This window comes from Schistocerca nitens, chromosome 1, assembly GCF_023898315.1.
Source record: "Schistocerca nitens isolate TAMUIC-IGC-003100 chromosome 1, iqSchNite1.1, whole genome shotgun sequence".
Taxonomy (NCBI): domain Eukaryota; kingdom Metazoa; phylum Arthropoda; class Insecta; order Orthoptera; family Acrididae; genus Schistocerca; species Schistocerca nitens.
Window position 1 is genome coordinate 589,083,133 of NC_064614.1, and position 15,590 is coordinate 589,098,722.

At 38.8% G+C, this 15,590-nt stretch overlaps 1 protein-coding gene across 3 annotated transcripts in view; it reads left to right on the forward strand.

Annotated features, from left to right (window-relative positions):
- LOC126255596 (broad-complex core protein isoforms 1/2/3/4/5-like) overlaps positions 1-15,590 on the forward strand; it is a 440,517-nt gene that overhangs the window by 245,580 nt on the left and 179,347 nt on the right. The window contains exon 5 of one of the 3 annotated variants that reach the window (XM_049955412.1): positions 2,127-2,550. The exons of the other annotated variants lie outside the window; for them this stretch is intronic. Within the exon in view, the coding sequence (XP_049811369.1) occupies positions 2,127-2,455 (329 nt within the window). The 3' untranslated portion in view covers positions 2,456-2,550. Of the gene's footprint in view, positions 1-2,126; positions 2,551-15,590 lie in introns of those variants that run through there. 3 annotated transcript variants of the gene reach the window in all.

Genomic DNA, 15,590 nt, shown 5'->3' on the forward strand with positions numbered 1-15,590 from the left:
CACATTCTTTAAAAAAATCAACTGTGTAAGAGAGAACGTTAAAAAGGACAGAAATTATAGGTACCGTGGTCTGAAAACCACTCAGATAACAGACATATATAAATTGGTTCTTACAAAAAACAAAATGTGTTATAATCTGCTGTTTATTATGATATGCTTTGAATTGTGCTCAGAATACAGGAGGAGGGCGGGGGGGAGTTGGAAACAGTCTGACCATTTCTGTAGATAATGATATGAAGAAACGAAAGCTTGGCCAAAAGCTAAAATTTATGGCCGTCTTTTTGTTGTGCTGTCTGCAGCTCAGTGTTCTCTCTGTATAGTAAGCAGCAATCTATCATTTTTCGTAATATTGTAGTTATGAAATGGAGGATGATAATTTTGTTGTACAATAATCAGTGAAGAGTTCATTGTTTATGTATGTGAAACAATTTGTTATTAACCTTGGATAGATAAAGAGAGGGAAAGTTGCTGGCACATGACATTCTAGAAGAAAACACTACTACCTCATAGGAATTCATATATCTTGTTCATTATAAGGAGGAAGTGTATTTTCTGTCTTGCAAAATTAAGAAATGTCATTACATTTCACCCCATAGAATAAAAGAAAAAGAGAGTGAGTTGGAAGTAATGTTTCTTTCCCAAAATTCATGTAAGAGGTATTGCATTTGGAAAGGGGGGGGGGTGGAATCCAGTCTGTTGTGGAATAACAATATAAATCATGTATATCATGGTGAGTGTTTAGTTTTTTCTTACAGAGATTCCAACAATATGGCTGAAGCATTGTGGTCGCATGTTTGTGACAAAAGTGTTAACATTAGACTGTGGACATGCTAAAAATAGCTTCACTAGTTTACAAAACCACCACTGACAAATGCTAAAACAAGTCTTTTAGTTTAGCCAAAACCAGTTCATAATTCTTTTTTGGCAGAATGCTGAATCCTAACCTAAAATTTATTTTGTGGTTATCATATGTAACAAAAGTGCTAATTTTTCCATTGGTGGTACACTTGTCATTATCTCTTACTTTTTCTCATTGGTTTGACCTGTTGGTCTGTGGCTGCCATGTTTTATTTATTCCCTGATACTGTAGTTACAAAATGGTAACAAGAGATTCATTTTTGGGTGTGTAACTCAAGATCTTCCACAGAAATCTTTTTGTGCACTGGTATTCTAGTGCTGCACCATCATTACATTAAAAGAATCACATCAGAAAAAATGTTGTTTCCAGTTAATGGTAGCAAACAAATTATATAAATTTAACATCCACACCTCCCATCATTTGTTAAGAAGGAGCTACAGTGAAAATCCTTCACAGAAATACTGATTCAGATGTTGTAATTGAAGTTCTTGTGAATATCATACTATATTAGCTTGCTGGCAAAAAGGTAATAATGGACACCAAAGTGGCACAATGCTGCACAGTCAATTTCATCTGTCTCTAAAATGTCTAGTCTGCAGCCTTCTCTATATATTACACTTCACACTTAACAGTGCATTGTGTTAAAAGCAAAGTGACATGTTATGTAAACTGCCATATGGAAAAGTCTTCTCTTTTTGCTGAATAGAACAGCTCAAAATTCACAGTCATGAATATTTGGCTGGACTTCCTTGATAAAAATATTGCTATCCATTTAATTAATGTGTGATAATTATATGACATATGACTTGATAGCTTCAGTTTGTCTTCTGAAGTACTGAAAATGCACTGTAACCCAAGTGTGCTTACTTATTTCAGAAGTAGAGTATAAATTATTTGTTGTAAAAGGACTACATTTAAAGCCACCCATTGTTATTATTGTCATCATCATGTTCATTATTAATATAGAAATTTGACTCATATTCCAACTAGAGGCTACAACTTTGCATTTGTAGGTAACATCTGTTGCTTCCATTTTTACACTAAGAGAAGAACTAACTTTTCCAAAAAGTACACTTCATTGGTTTTACTTACATTAAACAAGCATTCTACATGTTTAGATTATTTTGATATAGAGAAGTTTTGCAATGTATGATCATATGAGAAGTGTTATTTGAATTTACAGCAGCATTTTCTACAGCTGTGAAACTTGGTATGTTATCCACTTTATATGTGGCTGTTTAAGTAGTTCCTCATCTCTTTGTTCCAGCAAAACGGGAACATAAGAAAGATTCAGGATTCAAGGATGTGCAGTCGGATCCAAGTTACGAGTACATGTATTATAGACTTCCTAATAACCCATCTCTCTATATGTGTCGTTTCTGTGGCAAAACTGTGAGCAATAGATGGCATCATTTGAGGAGTCATAAGCCTCAAAACCTCAAATGCCCATTGTGCCATCAAATATTCACCAGGAAAGACAATATGAAAGCACATCTCAAATGGAAGCACAATGCAGATGCAATGTCGCTGTGTCATATAACCAAGTCCCTTTGCACTCAGCCAGTAGCAAATACTTTTACTAATGATGTATCATAATCTTTTTGTACTCTTTGAAAGTACACTATATGTGTATAGTGAGACTGAAGTAAATTTCAGTGTCTTAATGTAGACTGAGAAAATATTAATATTGTGAGTGATTAAAACACCATTATTCATACATCTTCAGTTTTTGTTTTTTAGTAGTTTGTACTTATACTTAGACAGATTGTCTGTATGTAAAATGCACTGTCATCCATTAAATATCCCTTGAGCCCAAATCTCATCTCAGCATGAGTGATAGACATATTTTCTAGAAAAGGCGATAACAAAAGAGAATAACCATGTTGATGTTAATGATGAAATCATTCTCATAAGCTTGCTTGACTAAAGAGTGTAATTGAAATATTACAATTTCTTTTTTTAAATATCAGAGCTTTGTATGTATAGGCATCATGTTCTCCAGCCTTTTTTTCAATAAAAATTTAGTTATGTTGTATGATATCAAAATACTTTTGTGGCATCTTCTTGATTCAGGTTCTTAAACATAATGTACAGGTTCAGCATTAAGTGAGTCCACATTTTTTTGGCATTGAGGACCATGGAAAAGTATAGAAAGATTTGTAGTAAACATTTCCTGGGACATACTCAAATCCATCTCATAAAGAAATTTTCAGCAGTTCAAAGATCTAAAGTTTGGTAGTCATTGATCTATTTGTAGCAAGAATCAGCAAGCAGGGTGACCTTTTAATAGGCATATGTGCAGCCAGACTGAAAAATGAACCAGCATGTAAATGTATCTTGATACATCTATAAACCACTTTTTCAGTATCGTAATAAAATTAATTATGTGTTTTAGATTCTTTGATATTTTCTCAAGTATCAGTTGGCTGTGACACACATTGCAGTTAACTGATGATAAATCTACAAGAGCTGCTTTGTGCATTATTATGTGCTAAAAACAGACATTGATATTATTCAGTTCCAGGAATGGTAGCATGCATGAAAATACACAATGAAAATAGTATATCATTGTCACCAAAGCTTATATTTCCAACATTGAAGAGACTGTACATATAGACTCTGTGGAAAGCTGTAAAGCTGTAGCTTTTCTGTAGTTCATATGTTGTTCTGTACTTACCCTGCATGAGCATCTAAAGTGCACTCAAAGCTGTCTTGTATTAAAGATTTTCATTTGTGGTCTGAAACATGGTTGGCCCAAATCCTAAGTGGCAGAACCACCAAACAAATGATTTTTTTTCTAGATCATTTACAGCAGCACATGGTTTATCTGTGTTCTTATCCATTTTTAAAATTAGTGATCGTACAGTAAAAAAATGTATTATAAAGAGATACGGTCATAAAAATTTGTCAGTATTTATACCATGTGGAGAAGTAGTCTTTATTGATGAACGTAAGTGCTTTGATGTTGTTGACGTAGAAATGTGCTGATTACTGAGAAACTGGTGGTGTTCAATCATTGAAGCTGGATGAAAGATAAGCATTCATCTCATGTGGCTGTTATCTATCACAACCAATGTGTAACTTATTAACGAGAAGTTGGGCTTGAACACTGCAATGGTCTTATTAGAGGTGGATACCTTCATCTGACTTTTGAACTGCTTTACCCATCCAGGTGTATAGAGACCCAGGTTTTAACCTGGACTCTCAATGAAGGTGCAAATTGGCATATATTGTCCACATTAATAACTTACTGCCAGAGGTGAGAGGTGCGATAAGTGATTGAATAAGCGATAGGTATTGACTGGATCTGAACACTAGGCATTTAGACTGGTACCATGATGATTTTAATTGAACACTATGCACACTCTTATAAGACATGACATGGTCAGGATTGTGAGGTACATGACCTCAATTTGCATTTCAAAAGTTATTTGTCTTCATAAGAAATTTATACAAAGATGCCCTATTTTAATTGGTCAGGCAATCTTCTTCGTATCATGTAACCCTCATTATGGAGAGGAACTTGGCAAGTAGAACCATATACTGTGTCATTAAAACTTACCTTAGTATGTGCAAATATTATATTTGATGAGTTATTCATTGTAATGAGGTTTTAAGGATGTGAAGATGTTTCTCTGATCAGTCAGAACCAGCAATGCCTACATATGTTTGTGATCAAAATAAATAAATTTTATTTATAAATCTTGCAGTGTTTAGCAAACAGAAATTGTGGTATGCCACTCAGCTCTGCAGTATATACAGCATTCCTTCCTCCTCCCACTGGCACATCACAGCTTGCATGATTGGTTTCAGTCACTGCCATCAGTAATGATTTGTCAAATAAGCGATAGCTTTAATTTCATGTTATATTTTCCTAAAGTTGAAAACTGAGCTCTTGATGTAAATTTTGTCACAACCTTAAAAACACTCATAAGTATAAGAATAACATAAATCATTGGTCAGTAGCAAAATATTGCAATAGGTAACTGATAAATCAAAATGTATGGAATAACAGAGGACCTTGTTATTTCAGAAAAATCTGTACATTATGTTAAAGAGTGCAAAATGTAAACAATTCATACAAAATAGGTAATCTACCTGTATTATCTTTTGGAGAATAGTGTTATGAGAACCATTTATCATTAATTCAGTGTGGATGGCAAAGGAAGTTTTTAATAATGCCATAATTAAGAGATTGTTTTTGTGAATTGTTGAATTATTTAGCCTTCTGGAATTATGCAGCTTTCATTCACAATGGTTTCTTTACATTATTCAATTTATTTCTCATCAGTCAGTAGCCCTCTTCAAATGAAAGATTTATGACATCTGTTGTTCAATAGCTTGCTTCCCCATTTGGATATCAATTCAAGGGGATACCGATGGCTTTTGTGCATTCCTGTGATAAACTTAAGCACAACTATTTTAGAAACAAAATTACTTTGGAATCAGGTTTTTAAATTTTTGGCTAAGAATATTGCAGGTTGTTCTCAAGCACACAATGCTGAATTAGGATATTTTTGCACAAGGAAATGTTTTGATGCTGCGACTCATAGTTGTAGGTTGGTTCCATTAATATCAGTAGCTTGTAACTGCTGAGGATGGTACATAATCCATAAGACTACACTACCTGACAAAAAGTGAAGCACTTGGAAGGGAAGAGGAAACAAAATGAAACTTCATGGGTTGAGAGGGTTTGTGATGCTATTTCAGTGATTACAAAATCAAGTCAGATTTACAAAGAACTTGGAAGTTTGAGCTCACATACTTGCCGATGGTGGTCATTCAGGATGGTGCAGGACTGTGATTCATCAGTGAACATAATGCAATGCCATTCATCAGCAGTTCATACTTCCCAGTCACGGCACCTCTCCAAATGGAGCTGTTTGTGTTGTGATGTTGATGACATCCTATGTGTGGTAATTCCCTACTCCAGGAGCTGCTAGTCTCTGTTCAGTGATGCAGTATCCCACAGAATGTTTCAGGAAGTCCATTACTCGTTCTCAGATGGCCAATGAAAATTTGAAGAGGCTAGATATGCTGGTTGGACAATAAGTTGATCCACTGTTGTGGTGGTCAGACGTGGTCTACTAGAACCTTGATGACCAGTCACATCCAAGTACGCAATAAATCTGGACACTGCACAATTTGAATACCCAGCCACATTTAGACACAAAATGAGAGTGCTTAAAACTCTGTCAGGTGCTGCTAATACTATCTCATGCAAGTATCCTGCACTTCCATGTCCTTCATGGTGATCACTCAACATCTGACGCTGCTCATGCCTCTTATATATCCTAGCAGGCCTGGTAACAACTCTAAACATGAACAACACTAATGTACTCTAATAGCCATTCTACATGTCAAGTGAATTGCAGCTCAAATCATTTGCATACCTGCTGATAGTGTGTATGTGTACAAAGTTATATTGACATCTCACCATGTCTCCAGTGTGCTTTACCTTTTTTTTTTTTTTTTTTTGGTAAGAATTTTTTGAATTGCTTCAATTTATCATCACATTTTACATTTTTTGTATTCAACATGAGTAACCCAGAAATTTGTAGTTCTTCAATGTAGTATTGGTGCATAGCTGACAAAGACAAATATTTTGATTCCACACTAGTGGCGTATCTGGGGGTGTACCCTTAGTGATAGTTGCTTTCCTGGGGCTCGAGTCCCAGATCGCACTGAAGAGTGGCAAGTTGCGCAGTCTGGCAGTGCCCAGCGTGTTATTAACATTGTTCTCCAGAAAGAAAGTCTCAAACTGCTGTATCAGAATCACATGTTTAAGTTTGCTACTGGAGCAAGCATCATAATTGCAAATACAGCAGCATCTGTTTCCTGGACCAATGTCCTCAGGATGTTGCACACTTCTGCTTGTTTCCCTCAGCCTCTTAATGTAATGTTTGTTTTTCCTCCAGGCCTTGCCTATGTCCCACCTTCAATAGAACTCCTTTTTGGGGCTTCCATTGAAGCCTTCCCCACAAATTAAAGAAAGTTTCTGTCATGTCTGACATGACAACTTTCAGTTATGTGACTCCAACCTCAGCTTTTATGTAGTTGAAGAATGGGAGCAGTACTTTTTGATCATATCTGTTTGATTTGAGGAAAACACAAGGCAGCCCTTATCTCATATTATCCAACACCAGTAGTGTCATCAGCTCAAAATCGTAATTATTGAGTCCTTGTGTCCCATCTATAGAAATGCAGTCATTCCCATAAGTCTTCAGAATCTTCCCAGAATATTGTTGATTATAACTGACGCAAAATCTGCACTTTTAAGCTCCAGGTGTGGCCCCTTAACTGTGTCCTGCAATTTATAAAATAATACACCTTCATTAACTTTATGCACGCACACCTCTACACTGCTAGCTTCATTGTGATGCCGAACTGTTGTAGAGCACAGGTTATAGCAACACTTAGTGATATATAAGTCTTGCCTCATTATTCTTCCAATTTGAGAGTCGGTAGTCTTGTACTTGATCTAGTATAGTGTGGAAATGGATTTGATTCGCAATATCCGCAGCTGTACTTTCATTTTCTGTTTCAGTCAGTCCCAGCTGACTTAAAATGGTGTGTGATCGACATGAGTAGACACAAATTTGGTGTGGCATGATTCGTGTGTGACCTGACTGACTTTTATTTTTGCTGGACCTTTTACTGTTGCCTTGTAATTTGAGAAGTTTAATGTCTTTACTTTTAGACACAAAATTTCCTGACCAATGACATGCATAATTGTGTCTTATACTGTTGTCAGCAGCAGAATGTGGGCTGTGATATTTTACAAACATCAGCTGTGTAGACTTCTCAGTTTCTACTTTCCATTTTCTAAAAGAATCAAATGTTGAAAAGTGCAGCTCTTTTGACTTTACTTGTGTATGGTGTCCCAATCTTAAGTCTTCAAAATTATTATGCTCTGTCACAATTTCATAATTATGTCATTGCTCACTGTATTGATCTCACTGATGTCATTTAAAACTGTATTCATAATTAAAATTCTTACCACAGATTTGATAGCTGTACACAAAAGATTTCTGTTGCTTCAGACATGGCGCGATATCATTAAGTTTCTCTGGGTGATCCTTTGAAACATGTTCCCAAATACTGCGCAATCAACTGAAATGATATGTTAATGATGAATGGACGACACCAACAAACACAATAACCACCAACGAATGCAACAATGGAAAGCTACTGACACATCTTTTTTCACTAGCTACAAGCACAAGCAACTGCAAATATATGAAGACAAAAGCTTTGAACCACTGAAATACCCTATTCAACCTTGCATGTCCAGAGGAGTCCTGGAGCAGGTAGCATTCATAACAGCCAGGATTGCCACATTGCTTTGTAAACAATAGCAATTTGGCTCTTCCCACTAATGTTTGGTGTGGGACCTCAGGATGGCATCTGTCGCTAATGTCTACTCACTTGGGGTGGTAACTTGGGAGCTGAGTTATATTTGTTTTTAATATATATCCAAAGGATCAAATCTACTGCAATATAATGAAGATATATAATATTCTTGTTTGTGATGCCTGTTTACAGACAGGCGCAATGTTAGGTGAAAACCGGTGTTACAGGCACAATCCACAGATTTTGTTCTTTCTGTCATCTACTGCAGTATAATTACTGAAGAACATATGCAAGTCACATATTCATTTAATTTGTGTTGCTAGTTAGAGGATGAAAATTCTGCCTCCAATATTATTCTGACATTTTGAAGGATGGAGTAAATAACAACATATGACTTGTTTCACATTCGTTTTCTCAATGAACTAGATTTACTTAGATCTGTAACTGCAAGAAAAGAATAATCAGTGCATGTCATTAGTGCTGAGTGACAATGTGAATGTATGTTTCCTGTCTTGTAAATGATGATAGTTGCCACATTAAAAAAATTACGGAATAATTAATCAACATACAATGGAGTGTATCTTGCTTGTTGCAAATGAAGTGATGAAAATGTAACAGATATGCAAATATTGTTTGAAGATACCAAAAAGTGGTAGAAAAGTGCTTTGAGATAAATAGTTTTGGTTAAAGAACAATTGTTAATAAAATAAAATTAGAAGACCTGTGCAGTTTGTCTGTATCTGAGGGAGAAGCTACTTGACCAATAGTCCTGATCATGAAAACTGACAACAACTTGGAGAGCTTTGTGCTGGTCCCATGCCCCTCCATACTGCATCCAATGACACTATTGACTGAGAGTGACACAGTGCTCAGGCAGTACCGCTGGGCCCGCCAGGCTTGTGGAAGGAGTTTACATCTACATTGCCTGTAAATGTCACAGAATAAGTTTAAGAGATATATAGGAAAAAATGTTGCAGGCTAAATTTACAAGCCCGAAGCACAAAGTCTAAGATAGTATAATTTCAAGAACACCCAAATTTCTGGCCATTCTTTTCACATAATGGCATTTTCCCCCTGAATGTAGAGAAAACAAAATAACTTCAGACTGATTTTCACATTCATTTATAAATTGTCTTGTTAATCCACAGACAGATCACAGATCATTTAATAATCTTACATGCAAGTAATCTTTTTTCATGTAAATCTCATTGCATCTGATAATATGACTCTTTTTACATTTTATGTCCTATTTTGCAGCCAATAAAAATTCAGCTGTTGTCAGTGCAGTGTTTGACAATGTATAGGTATAATTAACTCAATATGTGGTTGTTGATTTTAAATTATCTTACAATGTCTTATGTGCAAGGACCTCTCTTATAGCTTCTTCTTTCTTAAATACTCACTTTAAGATGAAGTGCCAGGTAGCAGATAGCCAGATAACAAGACATTTGAATACATATTCATTTTCAGATCACGTAGTCTAAGTAAGGTGTTTGTGCAGAAGACACAACTTCTTTTTATAAAGTAGTAATTTAATTACATGCATAAAATGTAATTTTAGCAATACTTGGCCATGATATTATATAGAATAAATGTGGCCCAACTTGAACACACTCATGTATTTAATAACTTACAAACTGCTGCAGTGTAGTGGCAACTATCATTTAGTCAAGTATATTGCATGTAATTTATCTAAATCCACTCTTTGGTATTGTAAGTTCTCCAATAGTTCTACTTCATGAAGAGAGAAATCTATTTTTATTAAGGCTTTTGACCTTTCACAGAACTCACGATGAATCAAACAGCAGCTACTTTGTCAACTCATGGATCAGACACTACAGCCAGGTGATTTTGCTCAGTCAGGAGATTTTTGGTCCAGAAACTTTCCACAGCTGCTTCTCTAATTGCACCCATCTCCCCTGCACTGTTGAAATTGAAGTTTATCATTGACTAATCAAGGTAGAATAAGCTTATCTTCGCTCACCCCAGGCTCAGTTATAGCTATGAAATTGCACATGTGGACTTATGATTCAGAACACATTAAATGAGCCACAATTACAGAATGGTGAATTGATACAAATTCAGAATGGTCGTACCTACACAGTTCTGTAGTTGTTAGCACGTAGGCACAGTTCACAGGAGATGGCAGTCTCTTCACTCCCCTACAGTCAACACAAGCTGCGTCACGGTGAACAGGCAGCATGACGACGTTACTCTGACAGGAACTTCCTGGAAGTTGGCAGGAACCGACCTCGAACAGAACTGCCCTCCAGGGCTCTAGCAACACTACTTCAGAACAGAGGTGCAATGGTCGCATGTCAAAACTAAAGGAAGCATGGCTTCTTCCTACCATCTCATTGGCACCTTATGATACCACTTTGCTGGGCAGATTCTTTGTGGTGGCCAATGCTTCTTACTCTGCTCGTGATAAGTGAAGACACTGTATGCTTCCCTGCCAAACATCCACCCCAGTGTTGTTTATGAAGATGGGACATGATGGCAGAAGGGAGGATGAAGCATCAATGCACTTTCGTTCGTAAGTGCTGTAACTTCAGTCAGCGCTGAGCACCTATTAACACCCCGTGATCAACCATGCACGTTGGCTAGAAACACTAATCGGGAAACCCACAACAGGATGCATGTTGGCGACTGTAGGTGTAGAGGCAGATGATGTGACTGGCGGGCCACTGGAAATGATGTCTTGTCCCTCTGGGGTGTCCAATCGGGTGACTGGGCATGCCCTGTTGCTGGCTGCATCATGGGCTGCCAGCACAACTGCGGTGATGGCAGTGATGCCAGGTCGACTTCCATGAGCATCTCCCACTGTGGAGAAGACCGTGCTGCCAGAGGTGACGTCTGTGACTGTGACAGTGGCTGCTACATGCCCTGGCTGCATGCTGAATTTGTGAACAAAAAGGGGACGCTAGAATCTCCCGAGTGGATGGATTGGCCGAAGCTGGTTCTGATGCCGCCTGAGCAACCCTATCGGACCATTGATGATGTAGGTGGAACAGGACAACACCTCAGACACCACACCTTGTTCCCATCTGTGACCCCGCCAAACACATCAGAGGACATTGGTTACTGAGGCCAAAACTGTGACTTGGAAGAAGGAAAATAAGGTGTCTGCAGCAGATGTTGAAAATGGAGCTGAATCCTATGTCATTGACCATACAGAAGTCTCAACCGGTGACTTCGCATCTTTGGGCAGGGAGTGATACGATGATAGAAAAATTTTCAAAGCCAGGTCCCCATGTGTGGATGGCTCACAACTTGTCCATCTGTGATTTGGATGTTCTTGCGAGGTGTTTGGCTTCAGCATTTGACTGACACGCTGAATACCATTTTCTGCACAAAACTGTTCAAACTCTTGATACATGAACTGAACCCCATTATCTGACACTATCACCTGAGGTAAGCCTTCAGTGCACAAGATCGACTGATGTAGTAGATTTCATTGGAACGTTGAAAGGAAACTTGCTGCATGCATCGACAACTGCTAGCCAACATATATTCCAGTATGGCCCAGCAAAACCTGTGCACACGCATTGTCAAGGTCCGTCAGGATGTGGCCAGTCAAAGTATCACTCTTGTGGAGTGGACTGATACTCTGCACACACTGCACACTGTGAAGTCATGTCCTCTGTTTGCACATTCATTCCTTGCTGTGTACAATGGCGCCTTGTCTACTGCTTGGTGTGGACAACACCCCAATGTCCTTGGTGTAACAACTGAAGAACTTCCTGCCGGAGGTACTGAAGTACAATGACGCTTGCACTGTGACTTTCAGTGTGCATCAGGAGGACACCCATCAGTACAGGGGTGATACACCATTGAGTAAAGTAGCAACAAACCACTGGATGGCCAGTGGTTCCTTCAGACTCTGCAGCCACCCATGACAAACAAGCGTGAGCACCATCTGCAACACTAGGTCTGATAACTCCAATGCCACATGGCAGGAGGTGACCAGAAAATCCTGCGAAAACCAGATTTCTTCTGAATCGACGTGTTTGACATGTTACTGTGCTCTGTGTGCCAGGAAATGAAATCGCCAACAAAAATGTTTATTTTTCAATTCTTAACCCCACTGGCACACATAACTAATGTACATGACCTATCAGCTGATGTATAAGTAACTGTGTAATGCACCTGATGATGGCAGCATGCTACCGAAATGCATTGTGCTAATAAAGTATTAGTAAAAAGTGACTGCAGTAGTATAAAATTGTTCCACATAATGTTATAATACAGTCAAAGACCTCAAACAACATCCATATAGCATGGGTAAATTTAAATGACAGGAGTCCTTGGAAGAATCAAACTCAGCATCAGAGCCAGTAGGGAGCTTCGACAGGAGGTCGGTACTGGAGTGTTTGGTAATGGACTGATAAGCTAACTGGACAAGAGAAGGGCCCACCATTGCAATTTCTGTGCTGTATGGCTGGGACAGGCTGGGAGGATCCCAACAGAGCCATCAGTGGTCTGTGGTCCATAACTAGATAAAAATGGCTGCTGTACAGGTACTGATGGAAGTGCATGATCCCATAAATGATAGCCAATGCCTTCTTTTTAAGTTGTCCATAGATGTGTTGGGCCTTGTAAATGCCTGTGACACAAATGCAATTGGCCTGTCATTGGAGCTCACTCGGAGTGACAACACCACACCAGTGCCACAAGGTGAGGCATCTACTTCAAGAAAGATAGGCTTCCTGGGATCGAAGTGGACCAAGAACCAATCACTTAGTAGTGCATCTTTCAGCTGCTGGAAAGTGGTCTGACAATCAGCTGACCATATGAATGGAACATCCTTGCGCTGCAGCCAATTTAGAGGTTCCATGATCTGAGCAGCATTCAGGATAAAACAGGTGTAATAGGTTGGCTTCCCTGTTACAGACTGCAATTCTGATACATTTGTTGGCGCAGGCAATTCGCAAATGGTCACTAAGTGCGACTGTGTCAGATGGATGCCGTGTGCATTAATCACGTGACAAGATACTCAATTTCAGTGCGAAAGAAGGAACACTTAGAACAGTTGCACATCAGTCCTGATTTGGACAACACTTGAAACAATGCTTCTGAAAGTGTTCTGCTGGTTTATGACCAGAGACAACTGGGTCATCCAAATAGTTAGAACAAGAAGATACTTGTGACATAAGTTGCTCAAGGTGCCTGTGGAAAATAGATGGAGTGGAAACGCTACTGGATGGTAACTGCTGAAACTTGAATAATCCTTCATGTGTGTTGATCACAAAATCCTTCCTTGGCTTTTCTTCTATAGGCTCTTGCAGGTAGGCCTCCTGAGGATGAGTTTTTGAAAAGAAATGACCCTGACCTAATTTGTCCATCAGATCATCAGGACGGGGCAACGGAAAAGAATCAACAACAGTTTGTGGATTGACGGTTGACTTAAAGTTTTCACAGAGTCTCAACTCGCCCGATGGTTTAGTAATAACCACCAGGGGTGATGCCCACTAGCTGGGCGACTCAGGTCTGGTGACATCACTGTCCTGCAACCACTACAACTATGTGGCAGTCTGGTCTTGTAGTGCATAAGGGATAGGACGAGTATAAAAAAACTTCGGGTGCGCATTGTCCTTTACTGTCACGTGGGCCTCGAACTCTTGGGCCTCGCCTAAACTATCAGAAACTGTACATGTCACATAATGCACTAATATTGCCCAGAAACCCAGATGTATTAATTTGTAACACTTTCCCATGAACAGACCATCTGAAAAAGTCAGAGCTACACATGCCAAAAATTAGTAGATTCGTGAGAGCACAACACATGAAATAACACTGTTTTAGTTGTAGCATGGAATGTGGCTGGTAAACTGTACATTCCAAGCACTGGATAGTTTGTTCATTGCACTTTGACAAAACATACACCTCATTAGAATCACTGTCTCTAATGGAATTTGAAAGCTGCCCAGCACCATCTGCACTTAAACGTACCAGTTGTCTGTGGTATTGTTTGCCACATGCGAAACACATGGCTTTGTGTCACGGGCACTGTGCCCTGTTATGTGTTTGAAAGCAACACAGATAGGATTTTTGCGACTGTGCAGGCCGCACCATGGCCTGATGGTGTGACTGGTTCACACATGACCTAGACATTTGGCAATGTCTGACATGAGTGTGGGGTATTGACCCCTGAACTGTCTTACTCTTGACAACAGGTGCTTGAAAATTGTGCTCAGTTTCATCAACAGTGTCCTATAACTTAATAATTAACAATACTGTACTGAAGTCAGGGTTTGGATGATTTAGTATGGCAGCATGAATTCAAGAATCAGTCATGTTCTGAGTAATCACATCTCTCAAAATAGTGCCTCTGTAACTTAATCCAAATAAACACAAAGTTCAGTTACCTATTGTTTGTAGGACTGTCTTGCCTGCTGTTTTATTTAATCTGAAAAGCTTATAATGAGCAGCCACTCATGCACCTGTGATTTAAAATGATTTGACAGTTCATCACCTAACTCGTTGTAGGGGACCTCGTGAGGTTGGTAATCTGGAAACAGTTTTACTACCAACCAGAATACACCTGATCCTATGGGGGAGAGAGAATGGTAAATATGCTGCTTACGTATTATGCCATAGGCATTGAAATGTGCCATCAACTGCGCAGCATAATCAGTCCAGTCTTCACTTTGCCCCAGAAACTCTCTGAATTTAGGCACTTGAACCATTTGTTGAGTTGTTTGCAATTGAACAGGCTGGGCTAGCAATTTTTTGTCGTGGTGCCACAATTCCTTGTAGTGCTTGTAATAACTGTTCAATCCTTTGTCCCTACAATTGTATAGCTTGCATTACAGACAAATCCAGAAGAGATATTGTGAATGCTCTGTATGGCTACACACACAGACAGAAAAGTAGTGCTGCTGCAAGAGAAGGTTAGTTACACAATACACCACAGTGATCTATTCCTGAGTTGCATTATCGGCATCAATTTACTTGTTGTGTCTGACTTCTGAGACACTGAGGTGACTAGTAATAATACAGTTAATTAGAACATTCTGATACTTTGTTAATTACCACAAAACTTATCTTTGCTCACCGGGCTTGGCTGTAGCTATGAAACTTCACATGCATACTTGCTGTTCCGATCACACTAAATGAGCAGTGATTATTGAGTGGTGAATCAGTACAAGTTCAGAATGACCTTGCTGTGGCCTCACTACAGTCACTAATAAACCCAAGGTCATAGACACTTGTTGACACAGTTCTGTAGCTTTGGTGCATAGGCTCAGTTCACAGGAGACAAAAGTCTCTTCACTCCCCGACAGCTGACATGGGCTGTGTTATGACGAGTAAGAAGCACAATGAAGTTACTCTGACAGGAACTCCTTAGACGTTGACAGGATTCTACCTCGAACAG